The sequence below is a fragment of the Heloderma suspectum genome, chromosome 8 (assembly GCF_057233095.1).
Source record: "Heloderma suspectum isolate Gila_16-S chromosome 8, 16-S_ref, whole genome shotgun sequence".
Taxonomy (NCBI): Eukaryota; Metazoa; Chordata; class Lepidosauria; order Squamata; family Helodermatidae; genus Heloderma; species Heloderma suspectum.
In genome coordinates this window covers 41394765-41414962 of record NC_139465.1, presented here as the reverse complement: position 1 = coordinate 41414962, position 20198 = coordinate 41394765, and the positions used below count along the sequence as shown (strand labels likewise).

Below are 20198 nucleotides of genomic sequence, written 5' to 3'. Positions count from 1 at the left end.
ATTTGCCATACAGTTTGCAACATGCTACAGTGAGCAAGAGCAACCCCCATTAGCTTTTCCTCATGGAGGTCAAAGATGTTATGCCGACCTATAGTGCAATCCTAAACATGTTGACTCAGAATTCAGTCCCAGTGAATTCAGTGGGGTTTACTCCCTAGGAAGGTTTGCTTGGGAGGGTAGCCCTAGCGTCTAACTTCAGGACAGAAAGTTTCAAGCAGCCCAGGAACTTACGCCTTGACATCTGCTGTCTCCTGGGTGGTGCGAGTTAGCGTCCTGGAGCGCAGACGCTCTCCCGCCTGCTGGATCTCTTGGAGATTGCGTTCAACGTGAGGAAGCTCGGCGATGCCCTCCGTCTCTGCAGCAAGCTGCTCTGCCTGCTGCAGGAGCTCACCAAATCCTTCTGCGTCCATTTCGAAGGCTGGCTGCTACGTGGAAAACCTAAGGGAAGGTGGGTAGAAAGAGATCTCAGGAAGACTGAAAGGTACAAGCAAGCAAGCCTGAAAAGGCCACCCCCAGCAAAACTTGTTGCCTTATCACCACCTCCAGTTAACACTTGTGAACAAATGAGGAGCTGAAACAAGTTATGGGCAGCTTCATGGATAAAAGCAAAGTATTTGCCAGTCCAACAAGACATTTTATGCGCAATGCACACAACCACACATCACTTGAGAGGTAGTATGGTAAGCTCATCACCCAGAAGGCACTGTTACTCAACTCCAACAAAGGGTTAACTTCAAGGATCGCTAAAAATCAGTATTACAGGAAAATTAGGGTGATTCTAGAAGGAGGGCTTTTAGCATTAGAAATGAGAAGGCACCATGCTGTTCATCTCCTAAACAGATTAAGGAAAAAGATGGAAGGGCAGTAAGAAAACACAGAAAAGTCATGAGAAGATAATGATGGTGTTGTCTGGACCCCTCCACACACACACTTAAATTCTGTGAATGAAGCAGGGTGATAGCGCCATAAAAGCCTTGTCTGGAACCACCATTTGGTTGTAAAGATCAGGGGTAGCAAAGATAATGCCCTCTTATCAAGCCCTGTTTGGTCCGCAATATGGCCCATGGCATCTTCCTACCACACACAGCACCACTTCATCATTTTCAGGCCTTTCTAGTGATAACTTAAGGGGTGCAACCGCAGAGTATTTATGCGTCAGGGTGGATAAAAATCAATGGATTTTTTAATCTTTAATTTTAAAGAAATCTACCCCCCACAAGCATCTATGTTAAAATTAAGTCTTAATACAAGCATATTAAATGTTTACTTACGGTCTCTTAAAACTCAAAATCTGTCTTGTTACCAAACACAGGGAGTCCAAAGATGGAACTATGAGGAAAAAATCTCTGAACATTACGCCTTATCAGTATGACACAATAGATCACACACTATATTCTGTTATGGGTCTGACATCAGAGACCAAGGGCTGACAAATCATCAGAAGCCCAGGGAGGAGTCCAACTCATAGCTCCAGGAGATGGTGCCCTGTGTATCACTAGAAGGATGATCCCCTGTAATCACCTGGGTCATCTTGTGTACTCTTCTGTTTTTATACTTTTTAACTACCTGAGCTCTGAAATCTGCTTTGTTCTCAAATTATGAACATTTACCCATTATAAACAAGAGCATTTCCTTTCCAGCTTACAAAAATAGAACTGCCCAGCCCAATAACGACATAAATGAGCAAAGTTACCCATTAAAATTGAGCAGTGTTCCATGGAACATTTAAAGTTAGTAAAAAAATATCAAATCATATAGATCATACAAAGTATATCCAGCTAAATGTCAATGGTCTATTTAGCTGTAAATTAACATGTTTTAGGTTGCAATCTTAAATCCGCTGACCTGACAGTAATCCTGAACTACATAAAACTTACTTCTGAGTAGACACATCTAGAATTATGCTGCAAGTGGCTAGATTATGCATATCATTTAGGAAATATATGAAGCGCCAATAGGAAAATTATTTTAAATCAATTATTGAAATCACCCTTCTGGCCAGATTTCTCAGCCATCAGTGATTTAAAATTGCATTGATTTAAATCAATGCACTCTACTGATGGCTGAGAAATCTTGCCAGCCAAACCATTTGATCTGGGCACCCCTGGGATAGAGAAACCCTAAATACTGGTCCAAATCTCCCATTAGGCCACAATCCAGGAGCAGCCAAGTCTCTTGTGTAAAAATAAAATTAATGGCTGGTTTAGAGTTGCTGCCTCATTCACCATTGGGGAGGGGCGGGGGAGGGATGAGAAAAACGTCTGTGCAAATATTCTGACCTCTCAAACAACAAATCATCTATCCTCCCACTGAAACTGCCTCAAAAATATGAACATTCAACTATGCAGCCCCTTTTCAAGAACAGCACCAGCGCTGTTAAGACCTGCTGGGAACTTTTACATGGGGATGCATCACAGGCAACATACAACAACTGTGATGCACAAAAAGAGCATTTCCACAATCAGAGATGCTCACATGCCACAAACAGGAAGTAAACACCCTAGGATATTCACTAACAGGGCTTAATTACCATGGCTGTTACACCAGATGTAAATCAGGTCCACTAACTGTGAAAAGTTATTGCTACCCGTGGACACAGAAAATTACTTCCCAACAGTTCTTTACACAACCTGCAAGGAAAACCATATTCTGCAAGGGGTCACTGAATTCCAATGGCAGTGTAGCCATAAACACACTACCCTTGGCCAAAAACCAATGCAGCACTATTGCTGTCCTTTATTTATATCCCATATTTCACTGCAAGCAGCCTCACGATTGCTCACAAATAAACACAGACAATAAGCTTACAGTATTAAAACAATCAAGCAGATATAAGGCACCAGATCATCAGATCAAGGCATGCTGTCTTGGAATTATGGGGGTGCCTTCCACACCTGGAAGGCACCACACTGGGGAACACTGCCATTGGGTGCCAGTGTGGTGTAGTGGTGAGAGTGTTGGACTGGGAGCTGGGAGATCTGGGTTCTAGTCCCCACTCGGCCATGGAAGCTCACTGGGTGACTTTGGGCCAGTCATGGACTCTCAGCCCAACCTACTTCACAGGGTTGTTGTTGTGAGGATAAAATGGAGAGGAGGAAGAGGATAATGTAAGCCGCCTTGGGTTCCTTGCAAGAGGAAAAAAAGGCGGGATATAAATGCAATCAATCAATCAATCAATCAATAATGACCTTTCACTGAGAAGAGGGCCTTTTCTGTTGTGGCACCCTGGTTGTGGAATGAGCTCCCAGAGGGGCTCACCTGGCACCTACACTGTGCTCTTTTCGGTGCCTTCTTATTTTCCCAGGCATCTTAGTCTTTCCATTTCTGTTATTTTAAATCTCTTCCTGTATTTTAAATCTTTGCAATGCTGCTAAGTTTTATTTGGTTATTATGGTTATTTTATATTGTAGTTTTAAACTTTTATATTGTTGCTTATCGTGTAGTATTTCATGGTTTCAATTGTTGTGAACCGCCCAGAGAACTTTGGCTGTTGGGTGGTATAGAATTGTAATAAAAATAAATAAATAAATAAATAAATAAAGAAAGGCTGGATTTTGATGACCAGAGTTAAACCAATTACAAGGGTGTGATTAGATCATCTGTTTGGCTCTTTAAGCTTTTCAGTTCCACTTGGATGTTTTATATTTGTGTCTATTCATTTCAAGCCTCAGGCATGGCGAAAGGCTTGAAATTTAGTAAAAATATTTCGATAGGGAAGGGCTGCACACCCTATAGAAGCTCCAGACCTCAGCTAGAAGCTAGCTCCAAGTTACACGTGAAACCCTTATGGATTTTTGAGGGAAGACTTATGAGCAGGGGCTGGCAGGAACCTAATACCCCAATCACAGTTATCTTCCAGAAAATCCACAAGGGGCTTCTATTCCGACATTAAGACTTTTCACATGTATTCCCGCGTAGGAGTCATTTCAAAGGACTCTCGTGGAGGAATACGTTATGCCAAAACACGCTGCAATCTGTTAAGTGCTTAAAAAGCCAGAATGCAGAAAGCTTTTATTTTCACCATGCCAACCCCACTCTGCAGTCTTACTTTTCGCTTCCGTTCGCTTTCATCTGCCCATGTAAGTTTATTTCTCCTGTTCTGAGAAGTCTGCCTGATCTGTCTAATTTGGCCATCTAACCTTTTGAGGAATTCCCAAGGTATCTGAAACCAACTGTGTTGAAATCAACATTTCACTAATAGGGTGGGAACTGAATGAATACTTTGCAATTCAGACCAATTGACAATAGATCTGGATATAAACAGAGCCATTTCCTAACATTCCACCACATTCAAGGGTGACCAAGAAAGAAAACAGAGGACTGAGACTATACTGGGAAGAGCAAGCTTCAATGGCAGGGGTCAGCAGGAGCAGAAAGCACCCCAATACCTTTTCCATCCATGTCAATGAGTCCATTCATATAAAATGTCACGCCACGTTTTGGCATTATGCAATTATCCCCGTGTGCTTGCACATTTCCTCCCCATCCCAAGATCCACTTTAATAGATTAAAGAGTCTTATTATTGGGCCAACTCAAAGATCACCAGAAATGTGCAAGCTTTCAAGATCACTTCACCGGGCAAAAGGTTACAAAAAGCAGGTGGTGGAGGGGAATTGGGGTCGGGGGGAAGATTGACTGCTGTACTGACTGTTGTATTCAGGATGTCTGGCACAGTCAGAGACTTAAGATGATACAGCAGAAGAGGGTTTGCAGACATTTAAATTGGGCTCTGCCAAGTGATGTTTCAGTGTTCTGGGAAAACCGAAGTAGCCACTTATCCTCCATTTTTGAAAATATAAAATCCAGTTGTTAACTCAAAACTGTTTCCATCCTGGGCCAACCTGATGGCTTCACGTATTCTTTGTGGCACCTTAAAGAATATGTATTCTGGCATAAGTTTTCATGGACACTGTCCACTTCATCTGATGAATGAATGGTTAACCACAAATTGGCAGATTTATATACACATGCTGGGGGAGAAGGGCAGAATATAAACTGTGTGGTCAGAGGGAAATGAAATGCAAAAAGTACAGACAAGGTGAAAATTACCTTAATGGTTGCCACTCACAAAACCTTGTAGGGTGATAACCTACTGCAGTGATAACCTACTGCAGACATCACTGCAGTGGTGAGCCAATTAACATATGCAGGATGATGATGATGATACACCTTTGTCTTTATTCAAACCACAGGAAACAGAGCTGAATATCTTGTTGAATTGTACTCCAGCAATTTCATGTTGATATCGGTCTTTGACATTCCTTTGTTCAAGGATGGCTGCCTTAAGGTCATTGCCAGAGTGTCCTGGGAGGCTGAAATGTTCCTCTTCTGGTTTTTAAATATTGCCATTCCTGATGTCACATTTCTGCCCACTTACTATTTTGCGTAGAGACTGGCCTGTTTGTCCTATGTAGAAAGCAGTAGGGCATTGCTGGAAAATGATGGCATATATCATGCTAGAAGTATATGAACCCCTGACGTTATGCATGGCACTGTTAGTAGATATCAGGACAGAGTTGGCATCTGGGTCTGCCACAGGGTCTGGTTCCTGTGTCTGTAACTCTGTTGTGAGGTCTTTGTTGCTGGTGAGTAATCTTTTTAGGTTGTTTTTTTTTAGTAATCTTCCATCCACCCTGCCCCACCCCCAGCATGTGTACATAAATCTGCCAATTTGAGATTAACACTTCATGCATCTGATGAAGTGGACAATGTCCACAAAAGCTTAGGCCAGAATAAATGTGTTAGTTTTTAAGTGTCACAAGACCATTTGTTGTTTTTACTGCAACAGACTAACATGGCTATCCCTGTTTCTGCTTCCAAACCAGAAAACAACAAGGGAGAGGGTCTTCTCGGTGACAGCTCCTCAATTGTAGAATTATCTCCTTGATGAGGCCCTCCTGGCACCAACACCAATCTTTTCGGTATCAGGTCAAGACCTTTATTTTATCCCAGGCATTTGGCAGCAGATGACGGGTTTTAATTGATCCTGGATTTGTCTTATAGTTATGGCTGATTGCTTGAAATTGTTTTAGATATATGTTGTCTTTGTGTATATTCTGTGTTCATGTGTTTTTATATAAATGGCTTTTAAGCTCTATATACTGTATTTTTAATGTTCTTAATCTTTGTAAACCGCCCAGACAGCTTTGGCTATGGTGGTGGTGGTAGTAGTAGTAGTAGTAGTAGTAGTAATAATAATAGTTTGTGCAAGCCCCCAAACTAAAACCATAGAAAGGGGGTGGCAAAGGGGAACACAAGCATTAGATGCATTCATGCAACACACATGATGTTATGAGTGGACAGATTTATTGTCTTTTCCCATAGGAATGGATGACAAAGTAAAGTGCTACACATGAGAAAATTGTTGCAGTTTTCCACTCTACACCCCAGGGTGGTCTGACCCCCACTGGCAAGGATCCTATGGGGGGATGCAATGAGCCCCCTGGTTCCAGGGTCTCCTGGGAATGTACCCAGCCTTTCCCAATGCACAACCTGCCTGCCATGACAGTCAGTAGTTTGCTAGGGAAAAATAACACCCGATACCTAAAGCTAGAATTCAGACGCCAGTCTGCAAACTAGCTGGCTGGCTCCAAACAATGGAGACTATGTGAATTACAAGCCAGCATGCTCTTAGTTAGCATAAATGGCAATCAAATTGGATAAGCCAGTAAACACTGCAAGCAATGGAGACGGAAGCCAGGGAGAGAGCAAGGCCACCGAGAAAAGGCAATTTCATGCCCTGCAATGCAGTACAGGATGTCGCCACTTGCAAGGCTTTGGCAGGAACGACTGCACTGCTGCCAGAACAGCAGACAGTGACCAAAGCAGTCACCCTCCCACCCAGTTACAGCTGCTCCTGCCAGTTCCGGAAGAAGCAGCAGTGCGTCTGGTGCTGACTGCAAGAATGGCAGAGACTCGGCTTCGATCCGGTTCACTTCTCTTTTTCATTAACCACCTTGCTGGAAAGACAGTGGCATGAGCACCAGCAGACATCTCAGATGACAGCGAACCCAACCAGCACGTAAAGCAAAGCACTCTCCAAGGGCTGCGTCAGGAGAAGCATTTCCTTGCTTGTGGTTGTTGTTTTTTAAGTCACACAGGGAACTGACCATAAGTCAGCCAAAAGACACAAATATGGGTTCAAGGTGGAAGGATCAGGCTTGCAAATGTCAGAGACAATCCTGAGAATGTTGGGAGACATAAGCCACTTAAGGTGCAATCTCATGCATGTTTAGACAGGAAAAAAGTCCTACAACTCCCAGCATGGCTCGCAGGGGCCTGCTGGGAGTTGTAGGCCTGTTTTCTGTCTAAAAATGCATATGACTACACCCTTTCTCACTTTCAGAGCCTTCAAACAAAAGCAGAAGGGCAGGGGAACAGAGGAAAGCAGGGTGGAGTTTACGCATCTCATAAATCTGTGCCCAGATAGCCACTGTGCCCCTTCCCCCAGCCCACCCCCTTTCCCCTGACCATCAATGATTTGGGGGTTACTTGGCTTTTGCACAGGATTTTCCTACCCCAGAAGGCTGAAATGACTTTCCTAAGGCTTGGTGACTAGCAATAAAAGCTTTAAGCTACAATATGCTGTTTTGGTTTGGGGATGGGTTTTTTTTGGTAATTTTGGTCCTGCCCCCTTTGTCTTCAGCCCCACCCACCACTGGAATGTGGCCCCCAAGAGCTTCTTCAAAACTGCATTTGGCCCTCAGATTGAAAGAGGCTCAACCCCTCCCTCCCCCAATGACAAAATGAGAACCAGCAAAGACACTGAAAAGAAATGAAGCACAGTGAGGGCAGCCCAAATTCCCCCTCCTACCACAGATCAGGACTGGGGATGTTTCCTCTCCCCTCATCAGACCGTGACCCTCTAGCATGGAAAGCCAGTCAAAGGAAGAGAATGCTGAAATTGCACAGGAGAAACTCTGGTCCAGGCCCCTGATCAAACATCGGCTATCTGGGTAGCCTTGGATAAGACACTTTTAGCCTCAGTTTCCCAAGTGTAAAATGGGAATATTAATGGCCCACCTCACAGGGTCTCTATTTGGATAAGTTAAATGATTACTCCCCAAGCCTCAACACCTTTGCACTCAAAAAGTGCTGTAAAACTATTAACACTCATTCCCTATCACAGACCAGGGTCCATTATCCAGAAGGGGTCCAAGCCGCTGGAATGTCTCCAGGTTGAAAGATTTATTTCAAGTTCTTAGGGAAGCGCAACAGCCTCAGACAAAGCTAAAAAATACTACTAACAAAACACTACGAATAGAAATATATCAACTCCTAGGCCACAACACCAAATTTTGTGGCCCCTTGGATTTTACAATCTGACTTTAATGGATGGAAGTGCAATTCAGGAGTCAGGAGCCAGCAATAAAAGGCCAGGTCCAGTGATGGTGGATCTAGAACTAAGGCCGGGGGCAGATCCTTAGTGCTTTTGTTGTTCAGTGGAAATTTAGTCCCTGACTGACTGAGAAATAGGGGCTTCCTTCCCAAATGGCAGGATTCAAATCTCTTCCAGACCATCAGTTCACAGAAGTCATAGTCTTTACATGGAGAGATTTTACTGCATTCGAGAGACTGCAATCAGACTCTTAATATGGCTACACAGAATGGGAGGCGCTAGCACAGTCATGAGCAGAACAGTGCCGGGATCTTCATTTTTGGCTGGGGAAAGAACAACTAAGACCTCGGAGAGAGAAGGTGCAGACAGAAGAAATTACACTAACTTCTCCAAATCCTGATCAAAGAGTAGGCCAAAAGCCAGGTGAAGCAAGACGCCCGTGTAAAAACAAGATTGATGATCTGTCAAGAATTGCTGCCGCATTAAGCCTCTATCTGTAGTCTAAAACAGAGTCCTCCCGTCGAGCATATGTATAATGTCTGGAAAAACAAAATTAAAAAATAGCCAGCCTCTGTTTCGCATTTATCACACTCACTGATGGAATTGAAGGGGCGGGGGGGGGGGGGAAGGAGTATGAAAAGCAGCTGTGGGTCTGGTACAATCTACCTTATTGGATCTGTTAAGTATTTAGATGCGTAATCATGGAGCAAAAGTGAAATATCCCATTCTTCCAACCTGGTAAAACAGACATCCGTTTGGCAGATTCACCACTCCGAGCCCTGAAAAGGGCCACAGGAGAAAAGAAAAAGCGCATGAGAATGGGGTCAATGGTCCTCTGCCGCCAATGGGGGAAATTAGCTGCAACAGAAACTGGAGACAGACAGGTCCAGAACAGCCACATGCACCAAAACAAAAGTTGAGTATGGGATAGCCATGGGGGCAACTTCCCCTCGGAACTTCAATCCCCCTTGAAATGAACAGAAGCTGAAACAAGGTTTGCCCTGACATTCCTAGGAGATCATATCCAAATGTATCTTCAGCTGTTGCTAGTCCTAGACTCCTTCATCTCATTAGTGTCTACCCATCTAGATTCCACTAGACCAGCCCCGCCGAGCCTGGTGCCCTCCAGACGTGCTGGACTACAACTCCCATCATCCTCAGCCAGCATGATCATGGGAGTTGGCTGGGCAAAGCTTCTGCACGAGATTCTTAGCGCTGTCCATATTTCCAAAAGAAGCTGGGGAGAGACAAAGGGCCTTCATAACCTTTCCCAGCCCGAAGCGTTTTCCTTCCATGGGGGCGGGGGGGGGAAGGGGGGTTCCAAGCCAAAGATGGACACTGAGTAGGGAGGAAGAAAGCTCCTGCTTCCTTCTCCTTGGGGTTGCCAAGAGGCAAAGAAGATTTATTTCAATAACCCTAGAAAAGGGGAAGCAAAGTGTGAGAAATACCACCCAAGAAGACACACGCAGCCACTGGCGAAGACAGGAGTGGCCTCCCTAACCCCTGGCACACAACAGGTCGGTCGGTCAATTACATGGAATGCTGGGCTACTCAGTTCCTTCTAGTCAATGTACTTTTGCCCATATACAATCAGTGTGTACCCCCACACACCCAGAGCCTTTGTATCACTTGACTGTATCAGGCATCTATTTATCAAGGCCTCCCTCCTTCCTCCCACAATCTTTTCTACAGAGATGTTCAAAAATGGGGAGGGGGGCAGTCAGTAGCACAGGCAACAGAGGAAACTGGAAAGTGAGGGCACAGGTCTGGCCGTTAGTGCAGAGAGTCAGGTCTGTACTTTCCTCACCAACACTTTATTACCGCCCACTTCTCAGCTCTGTAGACAACAGGCTACACAGGGGCTGCATATGCCCTGTAGTATACACTACAGTAGCACTCTCCCATACTTCTGATGATTTGCAGCTCCCCTGACAGATTAGCCCACAAAGTGGTTTTAGCATATTTTTGGACTTTGTTCCATCCCTACTCGTCTGACCTTCTTACATCCACTCCAGATCAAGATGGTTGCCACCAGCTGGTCCTTTTTGACTTTGATTATTTAACCTGCAAAAGGCTCATACAGGATTTCTCTCTCCCTTATATTTACTTAAGGTAGCTCACAAACACCAAGTTGGAGCACCATGAACTCAAGCAAATACCAAGGCAATCCATGGTTGCTGGGCAACAGCAGGTTGCGTTCGCGGAGTTCATCTTGTTGCCCTATTCTCTGAACACGCGGCGAGGGCCGGCATGCATATGTGCTCGCACACACGCACCCCCCCACCATGTCTTATTCCACTTCCAAATGCCACAGCCTAAGGCTGTGTTGAAATACTGTTGGTTAGTTAACCTGCTCTCTCCTGAAAAATCAACAAACCTACACATGCCAGGTGATCTCCTACTACCTCGCCTATTTGGGCAGAGTTAAGATGGGAGGAGAAAATTTTGCCAGGATGTAATATCCGCGGTTGGCAAAGCGGTGCCTGCGGCTGCACTGGCAACCAAGATTCCCAGTGGCGCCCGCCAAGCTCCACAACCCCTATGACCCAACCTCATCCCCCTGCACCCACTTTGCCCGCCCACCCCATGTGCCCCTTCCCCCGCCCTTGCCCACTGCCTAGCTCAACTCAACAGCCACAATGCACTAACCAGTAAGCAGGAAGTTGACAGATCAGGAGAAGAAGGCTTCATGGCTGCTGAAGTGATCACGGCAGAAGGGGGGAATCCGGAGCATTGGGGGAGGGGAGGCAAGGAAGGTGTGGGGGGTGAGAAAGGCAAGAACAGTGGGGGGAAGGGCAGGAAAAGTGGGAATCCACAGAAGGGGGTGGCAAGGAAAGTGGGAATCCAGGAAACAGGTGGCAAGAAAACGTGCCCATGGCCCTGAAAAAAACTGCCACATGTGCCCACAGGCCTGATACGGTTGCCTACCCCTGTTAGACATTCATGCCACGGCCACACACAAAAGATGTTGCAGACATAAGCAAGAGATAGACAGTCTAGCTGAGCTCTTGCCCCCAAGTCCCACTCATTTAAACAATGTTGAGCAGGAGGCATTCCTGGTGGGTTGCATATGAAATGGTAATATCTTCTTTAGTTAAATAAACTGCAGTACAAAAAAAATGGAAAATATGCATGCCAGTAGGCCATTTCCAAGACCAACCACTTTGAAAGGATGGAGAAGGAAAAGAAAATTATATGAGAATTAGGAGAAATGCTAAGAAACACTACACAATGCCCACACAATTTGGGATTCAGACAGACTCCATTCAGTTACGGTGGCTGTAGCCCTGCAATGCAGGTCCACCTGATAAACACGCACATCAGCAATGGTCAATGCACATTTGCAATGCAAACAATCCCAAGTAGTAAAGAAAATGACCTTATGCTGTTTGAATGCACAGCTCTGTTGGCAGGAACAAACCAGCACACCTTACTTTGCTCACAGATCTGACAGCAGTGCTCCTAAACACAGAGTCCTTCACATATTAAGGTGGCTGCATTTGCACCAAACCTATAATCTGCTTTTAGTACTACATTTAGGAGTAGAATTACTCCGAGCAGTCCAAGGGAGTTCAAGTTCATCCAGTTCTAAAAAGAGTGCTAAAAGCATTCCAATTAATAGTGCAAGATTCAGCACGAGGCGTCACGCACACCCCAACACACACGGGCGTGCTCCTGGAATGGCACCATACCACTGCAAAAAGAATAATCTCTTTCAGCTAACTAGGGCAGAAATTCATGGTTGCAATATCCATTTTGTGCAAAATGTCTCTGTGAAGTTCAGTGCAATAAAGCCCAAGGGGAGGACTAAACACTTCACTGAGGTAACATAGTATGCAAGCATAAGAAGAGCCCTGCAGGATCAGACCAAGGGTCCATTTAGTCCAGCATTCAGTTCACACAGTGGCCACCCAGCTGTTGACTAAGAACCCACAAGCCAGGTGTGAGTGCAACAGTACCCTCCCACCCATGATCCCCAGCAGCTGGTGTATGCAGGCATAGTACCTCTGATAATGGAGGTAGCATATAGCCATCAGGACTAGTAGCCATCGATAGCCTTCTCCTCCATGAATTTGTCTAAACCCCTTTTAAAGCCATCCATACTGGTGGCCATCATTACGTCTTGTGGTAGCAAATTCCATAGTTTGATTCTCTGCTGTGTGAAGAAGTTCTTCCTTTTATCTGTCCTGAATCTCCCACCGATCAGCTTGATGGGATGACCCCGTTGGCTTCTAGTATTATATGAGTGGGAGAAAAATGTCTCCCTGTCCACATTCTCCACACCATGCATCATTTTGTACACCTCTGTCATGTCTCCCCTTCCTCGCCTTTTCTCCAAGCTAAACAATCCCAGCTGTTGTAACCTTCCCTCATCAGGGAGTTGCTCCAGCCCCTTGAACATTTTAGTTGCCCTTTTCTGCACAAAACAGAAACAAACTATAATTAATTAATTAACAATATTTATATATCAACTCATTTGAAACAAATTCTGAAGCTGTTTACAAAATAAAAACAAACAAAAACAAAACAAAGAAAAAAGACCACGCAAACACACACAATGGTATCATGAGGCTGGTAAAAGACAGCTCAGGGCTGGGGGGAAACCAAAGCAAACGGATATGTTTTTAATAATCGCATAAAACATGACATACCTCAGAGAGGAGATCTTTCCACAGGACAGGTGCCACTGCAGAGAAGACCCATCTCCATACCTTCGCCAAATGGAAATCTGTAAGCCAACAGGACCTCTACTGAAGAACACGGTGGCCGGAAAGGCTGGTATGGCAGAGGCGGGGCACGTTCCTTGAGGTAAACTCAAGGGCACGTTCCTTGAGTTGTACAGGGCTTTGTATACTAAGACTAACACCATAAACCTGTCTTGGTAACAGACTGGCAGCCAGGGTAGATCTTTTAGCACAGATGTAAGGCACCCTCAGTCAGTAACCTAGGTGCTGCTATTTAAAGACAGACAGTGGGCCATTTTCAGAAAAGGATGCCACAGAACTGCAGAGGCACAACCAAATAGAGGTGTGATTTTTTTTTTATGCTAATGGCTACATAGAAGGGAGAACCAAATATATTATTATTATTATTGTTATTTATTTCATTTCTATACCGCCCAATAGCCGAAGCTCTCTGGGCGGTTCACAAAAATTAAAACCAAACAACACACAATAAAACTATTTAAAATATATAGAACATTAAAACCACAATATAACAATACAACCACAATAAAACCTAGCAGCAGTACAGGAGTTTAAAATACAGATTTAAAACAGCAAAGATAAAAATTTAGAAAGATAAAATGCCTGGGAAAATAAAAAGGTCTTCACCTGGCGCTGAAAGGAGTACAATGTAGGCGCCAGGCGAACCTCACTAGGGAGCTCATTCCAGAGCCGGGGTGCCACAACAGAAAAAGCCCTCCTCCTAGTAGCCACCCGCCTCACTTCCTTTGGCAGGGGCTCACGGAGAAGGGCCGCTGATGATGATCTTAAGGTCCGGGCAGGCACATATGGGAGGAGGCGATCCTTCAGGTAACCTGGCCCCAAGCCTTTAAGGGCTCTGAATGTTAACACCAGCACTTTGAATCGGGCCCGGAAATGGACTGGCAGCCAGTGCAGCTGGAAAACTACTGGCGTAATATGAGCTCGCAGGCCAGTCCCTGTTAACAATCTTGCTGCCCTATTTTGGACCAGCTGAAGTTTCTGGACCGTTTTCAAAGGCAGCCCCACGTATAACGCATTGCAGTAATCCAGACGAGAAGTTATGAGAGCATGGATAACTGTAGCTAGGCTATCTCTGTCCAGATAAGGGCGTAGTTGGTATACCAGCCTAAGCTATATAGACTATCATGACTGGAAATAAGAATGGGAATACGAAATTGTTACATACCTTTACCCTTAGTAGAATTAGTAAGGTCTGCTAAAATAATGGACAGCCCCAAAGAACAAGAATTAAAGCACTAATGCGCTGTCAGAAGCAGTTGGTGTTCCTATTTTACAGAGATATATCAGAATACAGACTAGAATCCACACATGCCTCTCAGCAATACTTCACATATCCCTCACAGTAGGTTATGTGGCTAAGCCACAAACACTGTTAGGACCATTCAAGCAGCCTTGCAAATAAGCCCACAGAAGTTGCTAGCCAGCCATTGTTTTCGCCTGCTAAAAGGCTAGTTGCCTGTGTTTCCATGTTTGCCATGGAGGAGGTGAAGCCCCTCTTCCACAGCCAGCATGGGAACAAAAGCTATTAGCCTTTTCACAGGCTTGTTAAAAAAAAAAAAAAACTTTTACCAAGCAGACTGGCAGAGGAAGGATTGATCACTCCATCCCCCACCCAGCCCCACAGCTGCATTTCCATGAGGGTTGTGGAGGAAGAGACTTTTCTTCTTCTAAAGCTAGCATTAAAATCAAGCTGGCTGAAGAGGAGGAATGGAGTGATCTGTTCCTCATCCAACAGCTGACTCACTTGCCTGCATGGAATTCTGATCACCTGTGGCTACCAAGCAAGAGATGCAATACAAGGCTGATTCAAGATTATTCAGGTTCACTTGTTACACAGGCTTTTTCCTCAGCCAGTAAGGGCTAATGCAGAACTCCAATGGCCACTGTCTTCCCATAGTGGCTAAACAGGGCATTAAAGACTGTACAACAGAATCCTTTGCAGATTTACTCAGCAAGTCCACTGTGTTCAACGTGCCTTACTCCCCCATTGTACATAGGACTGCAGCATTCAACATTAGCCAGCAGGACAACAGCAGTCTACTGTTGTGATGCAAGAATCCAAATTGCATTATCTCAGAATGCTAGTGTAATACGGAGATCAAAAGACTGAGCTGTGAACCAAGAAGCCCCTGATTCAAATCTTTAGCTCAGCCATAGACTCCCTGAGTGGGGTAGGCAACCCAGTCTCTCTGTCTCATCCTCATGTTGTAGATGGGAAGACAAATACTGATCTACCTCACAAGATTGTTATAAAGATTATTGAGAATGTATGTGGAGCACTCTGAACACTCAGAAGTGTTAAATAAGAGCTAAATAGCATTATAAGAAGAAGGTACAGTGAAAGACTTTGAATCTTGCTGGGATCCTGTCAAAATATCACCAGATAATATTGCTCAGCCTAACCTACCACGCAGGAACATGGAACCGTGCATGCTGCTCTAAGCAATTTGGGAGAAGGGCAGGATAGAAATGTACTCAAGAAACAAATAATAAATATTAGACATTGGGAAAGACACCAAAATTGCATAAAATAAAATGCTATCAAAACACCACATCTCAACACTCATATGTGACATTGGGTTTTGCTTTGTTCTTATAGTGGAGGATCACTGAAATGTTACAAATACATACCTTAAAGCAGGGATGGTGAACGTGTGGCCCTCCAGATGTTGTTGGACGTAACTCCCATCAATCCCTCACCATTGGCTATGCTGGCAAGGACTGATGGGAGTTGCAGTCCAACAGCATCTGGAGGGCCACACATTCCCCACCCCTGCCTTAAATACTTAATACTCAAATAACCTTAATACTTAAATAACCCTAACATATTTATTATACCATAATAAATGGGCTATTAAGGTCCCCATTGTAAGAAGACATCCAGCCCTTCCAAACACAATCATTTTAAAGGCAATAATGCCTTTTCTTTAATCAATGCTTGTGTTCCCAGTCTTTGTTTTAGAGACAGTAACTCCACATATTTTCTGCCTCTCTAGTCCACCAAAACCCAACCACGCACCCCCAGCTCCACCCACCGAACTGGCATTTTTAACATCACAATTTGGGTACCATAACTATGACATACAGCATAAGAAAAGATAGAAAACAAAAGAAGGAGGAAAGCATGTACACCAAAGGGGGAGCTACAAATTGACACAATTTGTAATTAAGTGCAAAGTGATTCAAACTGAAAATATATATAATTCACATATACAATGATGGAGCCTGAACTGGTGAGAACAAAACAGGAAAGGGATCTTGGAGTCAAGATGGGTAACTCATGAAAGTATCAACTCAGTGTGCTGTGGGGTGAAGAAAGCAAATTCCATGCTGGGGATTCTTAGGAAAGTAATTGAAAATAGAGTGCATCATCAGCCTTTATAATATAAAGTTTATATAAATCCCTGCTACAGCCAAATATAGAATACTGAGCACATTTCTGGTCACCCCATCTCAGATACTGGAGAACTAGAAAAGGTACAGAAAGCAGCAATCAAAATTACTGAGAAGTTGAATACCTTCTCTCTGAAAAAAGGCTAAAGCAGGAGTAGGCAACCTTTTTGGGTCCGTGGGCACATTTGGGAATTTGAGAAACTGTCCTGGGCACCACCTTCTTGGTGACACGCCGCAGAGGAAAGCACTGGCCTGCAGCCACCAACCATCTTCATGACCTAAGAATGTACCTGAACCCCACGTGTGGCCCAGAAGCATTCATGGGAAATGAAGATGGCAGCAGCTGGAAGCCCTCGCTTTGCTTTGAAGCAATCCCAACTGCCAGTAAGAAAATGTGTTAAATTTTAAAAAAAGAAAAAGAGGAGGGGTAGAATACCTCAGCAGGCACCAAGGAGTGTGAGGGCACACTGGTGCCCATGGGCACCACATTGCCTACCTCTGGGCTAAAGTGTTTGAGGTCATTTCACTTGGGGCAGGGGAGAGGGGGGGAGACAGAAGGACTATGCTGGAGTTTTATATTATTATGAATAGCATGGGGAGGATAGACAGAAAGAAAAGCTTCTCTTACTCTCATAATACTAGAATTTGGGGTCAGCCAATGAAAATGATCAGCAGGAAAATCAGGACAGACAAGAAAAAGCACTTCTTCACACAATATATAATTAATTTATAGAATCTATTCCAACAATATATAGTCATATCAGAGGCAGTAAGCTATGCACACTAGTTGCTTGGGAACATGGGTGGGAGGGTGCTGTTACACTCGTCCTGCTTGTGGGTTTCCCATGGGCAGCTGGTTGTACACTGGATGAACAGAATGCTAGGCCGGATGGACCCTTGGTCTGATCCAGCATGGCGCTTCTTATGTTCTTAGTCATAATATTCTCTTTTGTACCTGTCCATCCAGCTCATTATTGCCCACTCTGACTGGCAGCAACTCAAGGTCTCACGGAGAGGTCTCTTCCATCATCCGATACGTGATCCTTTTAACTGAAGCCAGGGATTAAAACAGAAACCTTCTGCATGCAGAGCAAATGTCTTTATATGGGTTTATTAAAATCCATGCAACAGAGGTCTATCAATGGCTCTTAGCATCATAGCAGATTCAAGTGTGCAATCCTATGCGTGTCTACTCAGAAATAAGTCCCACCGACTTCAGTGAGGCTTACTCCCACGTAAGTATGTTTGGATTGCAGGCTGGTTAAATAGAACCATGGAAAAGGTCGATCCACGGCTGCTATACAATGATAACGACAAAGAGCAAGAACGAGCAACTTGTGGCCCTCCAGATGTGCTTGGACTGCAACTCCCAGCAGCCCTAGCCAGGACAGCCAATGGTGAGGGATGATGGGAGTTGCAGTCCAATAGCTCTGGAGGGTGATGGCCATGCTGGCTGGGGATGATGGAGATTGCAGTCCCAACACTTCTGAGGGGCGATGGCCATGCTGGCTGGGGATGATGGGAGTTGCAGTCCCAAGCCTTCTGGAGGGCACCAGGTTGCTGTCTTAAAAGTGGGGTGGGGAGACGAGAAGCTGGCACATCCGGGCCCTTCGGCCTACGGCGCTCCGCTCCTCTTTCAGGGCCGGGATACAAGAAAGGGGCGATAAACCGGGGGGGGGGACGTTGGAGAGAAGAAAAGCGCGAGCTTCGCCCTGCCGCGAGCTTCGCCCTGCCTCGAGCCCCCCCCCCCCCAATCTCTTACCCCCTTCCGTCCACCTCGTTCCGCCGCAGGTGCCGTCACGTCAACGGCGTTCTGCTCCCCGCCGCGTGCTCTGATTGGAGGAAAGAGGCCGGCTTCTCCCAGCACGCCTCGCGGCCGCGCGCGCACGCGGCTTTCTAGCCCCGCCCCCTTTCCTCGCTAAACTTTATTGAGAAACTGCGGGGGGGGGTCGGGACGGGCACATACACAAAATAACATAAATAAACAAACAAACTGTGGGAGCCGTGGAGGGGAGGCATTGCCTACTATTTAAAAGAGGGCCTTTCTTCTCCCCACGATTTAGTGGGGAGCCACTAGCCTGCCATGTTCCCGCAAGCCAAAACACTACTACTCAGGCTTCGTTGCCATGGTGACAGGAGGCCCGAAGGCCGTCGTATCCCAGAGGCGCGGGGTGGGGGTGGGGCGGTTGTTGTTCCCCAAATGTTCCTGAGTTCATCCAGCAAATATGGGCTTATTTTACCTAACTTATTTAAAACATTTACATCATTCTCAGCAAGAAAAGCTCCCATTTCAGCTTACATATTATTTTTTTTTAAAGCTGCCCTGAGGACTAGAGCCCAACATGTATTTAAATTTAAATCCCACCTTTCCTGATGTAGATGGTTCTCCCCCCACCCCATTCACAACAACCCCGTGAAGTAGGTCCGGCTGCAACACTAAGGTCTTATAATGGGGGGCAGGGAGGAGAGAAGACCCGCACGGCAAACCAGCCTTCCCCAAGTACCCCTAAGAACATAACAGCCATGCTGGATGAGACCAAGGCCCATCCAGTCCAGCATTCTGTTCACACAGCGGCCAACCAGGTGCCAACAAGGAACCCACAAGCAGGACACGAGTCCTGCCCATGTTCCCCAGCAACTGGAGAACATTGGCTTACTGCCTCTGATCTCCAGGAGGAAGCATCGATAGCCCTCTCCTCCTCCTCCTCCAACTCCCTTTTAGAGCCATCCAAACTGGCTTTAAAAGGGAGTTAGACTACATCACTTCACTTGTGGAAGTGAATTCCATAGTTTAACTATGCTCTGTGTGAAGAAGCCCTTCCTTTTATCGGTCCTGAATCTCCCACCATTCAGCTTCATGGGATGACCTCGAGTTCTAGTATTTTGAGAGAGGGAGAAAAATGTCTCCCTGTCCACATTCTCCACACCATTAATAATTTTGTACACATCTATCATGTCTCCCCTTACTCGTTTTTTCCCAAGCTAAACAATCCCAGCTGTTGCAATCTTCCCTCATAGGGATGTTCCTCAAGCCCCTTGAGCATTTTAGTTGTCCTTTTCTGCACCTTTTCCAGCTCTACAATATCTTTTTTTAGGTGTGGTGACCAGAACTGGACACAGTATTCTAAGTGTGGTCGCATCATATAAGTGCAGTATGACATTGGCTGTTTTATTCTCAATTCCTTTTCTAATTATGCCTAACATGGAGTTTGCCTTTTTTGCAGCAGCCGCACACTGGGCTGACATTTTCATTTAATCACAAACCCCAGGTCTCTTCCTTGGTCAGTCACCGCTAGCTATCAAGTTATGCTTGAAGTTGTGTTTTTTTCCCCCCAACATGCATCGCTTTATACTTGCTTACATTGAACTGTATTTGCCATTTAGATGCTCATTCACCCAGTTTGGAGAGATCCTTCTGGACCTTCACACAATCCCTTTTTGTTTTAACCACCCTAAATAATTTGGTGTACCCTCCAGATGCTTGGACCACAACTCCCAGCATTCTTGACCATTGGCCATGCTGGGTGGGGTTGATGGGAAGCCAAACATTTGGAGGGCACCAGGATGGGGAAGGCTGCAATAAGCCAATTCATAAAAGGCATGGATAGATTTGTTGCAGATCCAGCACTGGGTGTTAAATGCACCTTGTGGAGCTGCTCATTTCATAACCCAAGTGGGCGCAAAGGCCCTCACTAGGAAGATCTTAAAATATTGTTATCAGACAGCTCCACCTCCAAGC

At 45.2% G+C, this 20198-nt stretch overlaps 1 protein-coding gene across 2 annotated transcripts in view; it reads right to left on the bottom strand.

Moving 5' to 3' along the window:
• NUP93 (nucleoporin 93) overlaps window positions 1-18293 on the bottom strand; it is a 127833-nt gene extending 109540 nt beyond the window's left edge. The window contains exons 1-3 of one of the 2 annotated variants that reach the window (XM_084812093.1): window positions 18222-18293; window positions 17415-17509; window positions 232-438 (exon numbers count right to left, since the gene is read on the bottom strand). In XM_084812093.1, the coding sequence (XP_084668219.1) occupies window positions 232-410 (179 nt within the window). In that variant the 5' untranslated portion in view covers window positions 411-438; window positions 17415-17509; window positions 18222-18293. The remainder of the gene's footprint in view (window positions 1-231; window positions 439-17414; window positions 17510-18221) is intronic. The other variant, XM_084812092.1, reaches the window with a different exon arrangement.
• Between the last annotated feature and the right edge of the window lie 1905 nt (window positions 18294-20198).